Source organism: Peromyscus eremicus, chromosome 1, assembly GCF_949786415.1.
Source record: "Peromyscus eremicus chromosome 1, PerEre_H2_v1, whole genome shotgun sequence".
NCBI classification, from domain to species: domain Eukaryota; kingdom Metazoa; phylum Chordata; class Mammalia; order Rodentia; family Cricetidae; genus Peromyscus; species Peromyscus eremicus.
Genome location: NC_081416.1, coordinates 170,040,974 through 170,046,973, shown reverse-complemented (window position 1 = coordinate 170,046,973; position 6,000 = coordinate 170,040,974). Strand labels below are relative to the sequence as shown.

Genomic DNA, 6,000 nt, shown 5'->3' with positions numbered 1-6,000 from the left:
CATTCTTGTGGAGCCTGAGACTGACACTGAGCACACCCAGTCCCTCACTGGCGGCTTCCCGGCCAGGGCTCACCACTCTCCACTGCCCCAGCTTTCCCCTGTCAACTAAGTCCTCACATTCAGTCTAAGGTACCCAGGGTGGCCTGGAACTTGTGATCTCCCCACCTCAGACTCCTTGGCAGTGGGGATGGCGAACCCATGTCACAGACCTGGCGGTTCTCCGGTGTTGTGCAGGGGAACAAGGCAGGCACATGCTAGCGTGAGACCAGGTGGCTCACAGGCCCTGTGTACAGCCCTCCCTCCACAGATGGGGCCAAGAGAGGGCAGGCTGGACCTGCTACCTCAGCCAGCAGAACGCCTTCACCGGGCACCGTGGGAACCCCAGGCTGGCTGCGACTGGGGGAGCACGAGTGGCCTCAGTGTACTGCTTGAGGTGTGGATGGATAAGAGGGTGGAGGAAGCAGGGGGGTCCGTGCAGCCTTCTGGGTTTCCTTTGGGGACCACTGGCACCAACCCAGCGGAGGGTCTGCCACCATTCACCCCGTCTCCCGCCCCTCGGCAGCCGGGCCCAGCACGAGGCAGAGGCAGATGGTCAACCCAGCTCCCGTTTATTAGAAAAGGTGTGACAGCCGCACCAACAGGAGTGGCCCAGCCCACCCTCCCACACCATCCACCCACCCACCGCCCACTGCTGTAGTGCCTGCCAGGGCGCAGCCTCAGTGGCCTGGGCAGCAGGGTCCCAGAGCCCCACTGCTGCGTGCCCAGTTCCCTGATAGATTTTATTGCACTTAAGAAAGAAAGCTCTCTTCCTTCCCACTGGCCCCACCCCACAGGGGCTGGCAAACTCCACCACCACGCTCACCAGCCAGGTGTTGAAAGGGGCCAGGGGCCATCCTACACCTGCCCTGCCTCCTACCCCTCCCAGGGCAGGCTGGTCACTGGCCCTCCAGGACCAGAGCAGCCTTGTGGCCAGTGACCCTGGAGAGCTCCTCCGACCGTCCTCTTCCTCCTGTCCACCCCAGCCCCAACCTGGGGAGCGGCAGACACATAAATACGTGCTCGGGTCCGGGAAGCACTCCCAGCCCCGCGCCCCTGTGGCTGTCGTGTTTCTGAGCGAGGCCTGGGGTACCCCGCCTGGCTTCCTGGGGGACTAGGCGGGGAGGCAGCAGATCCTTGGGGATGGCTTCAGCTCATCACAGACCGGCCGGAACTAAAGAACTAGGGAACAGAGTGAGGAGGGTCAGCAGGGCTCCCAGCTCTTCATGCCAGCCCCCCAGATGGCACCTACTCACAGTGTCACAGTGTGTCCCGCGGGGCCTCCTGACTGGCCTCTAAAAGCAGTTCCTCTAGCTTGCTGGCACCCTGGGGGCGGTGCAGTGCTGTAGGCAGTGGGCGGCAGCTCCCTCAGAGGCAGGCAAGGTATGGTCTTGCCCCTCCAGACCACACCGTCCCTACCCCAGGGAGAGCTCTGGGGTCCAGGGTAGGAACCAACAGTCAAGTGCGGTCTCCTATCCCTTTACGGGCATTCTAGAATGGGAAGCTGAAGCCCGCCCACAGGTAGGTGCTTCCTTGATGGCTTACCCCCTGCCTCACTCTTCTTACCGTGCTCCAGGCTGCAGCTGCCCCCCTTAGCCTCCAGCCCTGGGGGTGGCTCTGGGGGCAGTGCCAGGGCAAACTCAGGCTTCAGGCCGTTGGGCAGAGGCTGCCCTGCCTGAGATGGCTCCGGCTGGGGCTGAGCCTCGGATGACTCTGGGTCCTGGATGTCCATGGTCTGAGATGGTGGAGAGGCAGGTGGGGAGGGAGGGGAGGGTGGAGGAGAGGAGACAAAGGTGGGGGGAAGAGGGGGCTCTGGCCTCTCGGGTGGACTCTCCACCCGGGTCACCACAAACACCTTGTGGCCTCGGCCTGGGCTGGAGACAGAGATGCGCTGCTCAGTGGGGGAGGAGGGGCTGCCTGGGGGGCTCTTATCCCCAGGGCCTAGGGAGTCCGTGGAGGGTACGAGGGCAGGGCACGGGGCTGAGGGACTCTGGTCAGCGCCGCCCTCGGCCCTCTGCTGGTCCTGTTGCTCCTCCTCCTCCTCCTCCTCCTCCTCCTCCTGCTCCTCCTCCTGCTCTTCCCGGTCAGAGTCTGAGTCCGAGTCTGAGTCAGGGTCAGGCCCAGGGCTAGGGGCCCCGTTCTGCGCCCCCATGGCTGGCAGGTCCCCAGGCTCTTCCAGGGGCGGGGGTGCGGTGATGGTGATCTCGGGCATGGAGGCCGACACCTGCAGCTGCTGCTTCTCCTCCCGCTCTCTCACCAGCACGAAGTTGCGCTTGCAGCCGTTCTGAATCTCGGCCAGTAGGGCCTTCTGCGTCTCGATGAAGCTCTTCACCTGTGGGACCCGGCCTGCTAGGGCTCTGTGTGGCCTCTGCCCCACCCTGGCCCCCTCACCTTCCCTCCCCCGCTGCCCCGCCCCAGAAAGACAGCACTGGTACAAAGCGAGCACCCTCACCGCCTCCTTCTTGGGCTCTCGGTCCAGGTCCAGGCGAAGCAGAGAGTGGTTCACCTTGAGGGCCAAGGACAGTGCCATGAGCCCGCCTGTCTTGATCTCGTTCTCCCGGAGGTCCAGTCTCAGGAGGCGGGGGCTCTCGGCGATGAACTCTGCCACGGCCACCGCGCCTGGGAGGGGGACCGCAGGGGCTGGCCACGGGCCCCACGCCTGGCCGCCGGCCGGCCGCCCTGCCGAGCCCCGCTGGCCCCTGCGCGCCTGGCCCGCATCCTACCCTCGCATGTGAGCTTGGTTGAGGCCAGGCCGAGGCGCAGCACGCTCCGGTTGCTGATGAGCCCGTTCTTGAGGTTGCGCACACCCTCATTCCCAATGGGGTTGTGACCCAGGTTCAGTGTCTCCAGACTCTGTGTGTGCGGCTGGAAGGGACAGGGGAGGTGAGGAGGGGGAGCCATGGTGAAGGAAAGCTAGAAAGGTGTGTCAGGAAAGGAGCCGGAAGAGGAGCCGAGGCACGCACGGTCTTCTCTCCTCTCGTCTGCCCCTCAGAGCACAATTCTACCACAGGTCTGGGAAACTCAAGTTCCTCCCATGCTGGGGCTCCCCAACGCCCACACTGCCCACTCCCCACCAGAGTCCAGTCTGGCTCCCTCCCCTCGCCCAGCCTGAATCTGAATGGCTTTAAGGACCCTGAAAACAGCCTTCTTGTGGGAGGGCACCCCACAAAAGTGTCTCCCTCCCCTGGGAGTGTTTGTGCCTGCTCAAATTACTTTCTATATTATGTGATAATAAAAAGACTAAAAACTGCCGGGCGGTGGTTTGCGCACACCTTTAATCCCAGCACTCGGTAGGCAGAGCCAGGCGGATCTCTATGAGTTCGAGGTCAACCTGGTCTACAGAGTGAGATCCAACACAGGCACCAAAACTACACAGAGAAACCCTGTCTTCAAAAACCAAAAACCAAACCAAAACAAAAGACTAAAAGCTTACTGACTGCTTCTAGAAAACATTAATTTTTTTTTAGGCCAACATATTCAGTTTGTGCAAAGCACTGTCCTATGTAGTCTGTTACAAAAAGGCAACTAAAGAAATAGGGCCCAGCTTGGGTCTTTAATCCCAGCATTCAGAGCAGAGGCAGAAGGATTCGAGTTCGAGGCCAGCCTGGTCTACAGAGCAAGTCCAGGACAGCCAGGGCTACACAGAGAAACCCTGTCTTGGAGGGGAAAAAAAAGAAAGAAGGAAGGAAGGAAGAAAGAAGAAAGGAAGAAAGAGAGAGAGAGACAGACAGACCCAATGACAGAAACATGGCCCAGGGCTGGCTGACGGCCCAAGGATTCGAGTTCTACACCTGGACATTTATACATGGTGGAAAGAGAAAACTGACTCCTGCAAGCTGTCCTCTGACCTCCACGTACAAACACACACACACACACACACACACACACACACACACACACACGCGTACACCCACGCACACACACACACGCACACACACACCCACGCACACACCCACGCACACACACACGCACACGCGCACACACACACACACACACACACACACACACACACACACACACACGTGTTAGGGCCAGGCAGGGTGAGGACGATGAGCAAGCCCCCTGACTCACCAGCGCCATGCCCAAGAAGGCCATGCCTGTGTGCGTGAGCTGGTTGTTCCACAGCACCAGGGTCACTAGACCCTTCCTCTGCTCCTTGAGACCCTCGCAGATGTAGGCCAGGCCTAGGGGAGGCAGGTGGTCAGTGCCTCTTCCGTACGAGGGAGACCCAGGGGCTCTGGCCTGACCTCTGACCCTCAGCCCTAGACTCAGGGCTGTCACAGCGGCACACCTGAGTCTAGCACGTGGTTGTTGCGCAGGTCCAGGATCTGCAGGGAGCAGTTGAACTTGAGCAAGTTGCCCAGCTGGGCTGAGTCCTGCAGGCCGTTGAGCTTGTTGTCCGCCAAGTACAGCTCCCGCAGGTTCATGTTCATCTTCAGAGCTGTGGCTGGGGAGGGGTGGCAGTGACTGGCCAGCCCATGCCCTGGGTCACCTGCCCAGCAGCAGGCCTGACGGACACAGACTTACCCAGCAGCATGAGGGGCCGCCCGGACAGGCTGGCATTTTCTAGGTGCAGCACCGCCAGGCTGCTGCGGATGCGGAGGGCGCGGGCCACAAAGGGTGCAGAGTGGTCCAGCAGGGGTGTGTTTCGGGCATCCAGGTACTGTAGGCAACTTGTCTGGTGGGGACGAGTGAGCGGAGAGGTCATTTAGTAGTCACGGCTCGCACCTGGGTTTTACACACTGGGGCCTGGGCCTGAGTTCCCTGATTCCTGTTTTGATGGGGCCCTCCTCCCAGACAGTTCCACTTCCTTCCTGCTCCAGTCTTTGCAAGGCTGAGTAAAGCAGGCTGGAGACACGGCCACTTTCCGAGGGTCATCCAGGGAGGAGTGAAGGAGGTGCATTACCTTGCAGGAGGGCAGGAGAAGTGGGCTTGGGATAGATCTCCCCACATTGTTTCCTACCAGCGTGTGAGGTACCCACCTTGCGCATCATGTGGGCAGCAGCCTGCCAGCCCCGGGTGCCAATGTGCTTGTTGAAAGAAATGTTGAGGTGTGTGGCCGACTCGTAGTACTCAATCATGTCAAAGAGGGCTGAGGCACCCTGGGGACAGGCACACGTGGGCTTGGCCTCAGGTCAGATGGCCAAGGGAAACATGGGCTATGCCACAGGAGGGGTGCTGGGCCCGCAAGAGCCTCAAAATGACAGTATGACCTGTATGACCTGGGAGGGTGGAGCTCTTCTACAACCTATGCTCAGGAACACTCAGCCCACAGAGGCTGCGACTCTCCGGTGCCTTTCAGCCCAGCGGCGTGACGGCCAGGAAGACTCCTGGTGGCCACACTTGCCCCTCACCCAGCTCCCCAGGCCTCACCTTCAGGGCCTCAGGCCCACCCTGGTCACATCAGATACCCCCTTCTGGTCTTCATGAGGCCCTGCCCTCGCCCTCTCCCTACCCAAGCCTCAAGAGGGCCTAGGAGCCTGGTGGCGGCAGGACTCTCACATCTTCATCCAGGTTGGTCTGCTCCAGGTCCACCACCTTGAACTGCAGCCTCTTGAAGACCTCCTCCAGAGCCTCACAGGTCTTGTAGTCAAGCTTCTCCCCTGGGAAGGGGCGGGCACCTTTATGTGGAGAGTCCACACCACCACCAGTCCCTGTTCCCTGCAGGAGCCACCAAACCCGTGGACACCTGCCATCCCTGGGGACACACACCTTTTAGGTCCAGGCAGTTGATGCGTTGCTCGAGGTCCGTGAACTCCTAAGAAAGCAGGATGGGTTTGTCAAGGCAGGGAAGACACCCCAGCAACTGGGGCAGTCCAGTCTCAATGGGCCCTGCCATGCCCTGCAGTGAGATGGCATCTGGAACGGGACTGGGCAGGGCCGCTGGACAAAGGCCCAGAGGACAACCGGGGCTGGTTCTGAGAACACAGAGCATGAGATGCATTTGCCTGGAGCTAGGAGCCA

At 60.9% G+C, this 6,000-nt stretch overlaps 1 protein-coding gene across 1 annotated transcript in view; it reads right to left on the bottom strand.

The window, feature by feature from the left end:
* Window positions 1–685: 685 nt before the first annotated feature.
* Window positions 686–6,000, bottom strand: part of Ppp1r37 (protein phosphatase 1 regulatory subunit 37) — a 34,418-nt gene continuing 29,103 nt past the window's right edge. Inside the window, exons 3-13 of the mRNA XM_059280659.1 lie at window positions 5,749–5,794; window positions 5,539–5,639; window positions 5,019–5,138; window positions 4,564–4,714; window positions 4,328–4,483; window positions 4,108–4,220; window positions 2,760–2,901; window positions 2,489–2,655; window positions 1,603–2,368; window positions 1,293–1,379; window positions 686–1,218 (exon numbers count right to left, since the gene is read on the bottom strand). Coding sequence (XP_059136642.1) covers window positions 1,297–1,379; window positions 1,603–2,368; window positions 2,489–2,655; window positions 2,760–2,901; window positions 4,108–4,220; window positions 4,328–4,483; window positions 4,564–4,714; window positions 5,019–5,138; window positions 5,539–5,639; window positions 5,749–5,794 — 1,845 coding nt within the window. The 3' untranslated portion in view covers window positions 686–1,218; window positions 1,293–1,296. The remainder of the gene's footprint in view (window positions 1,219–1,292; window positions 1,380–1,602; window positions 2,369–2,488; window positions 2,656–2,759; window positions 2,902–4,107; window positions 4,221–4,327; window positions 4,484–4,563; window positions 4,715–5,018; window positions 5,139–5,538; window positions 5,640–5,748; window positions 5,795–6,000) is intronic.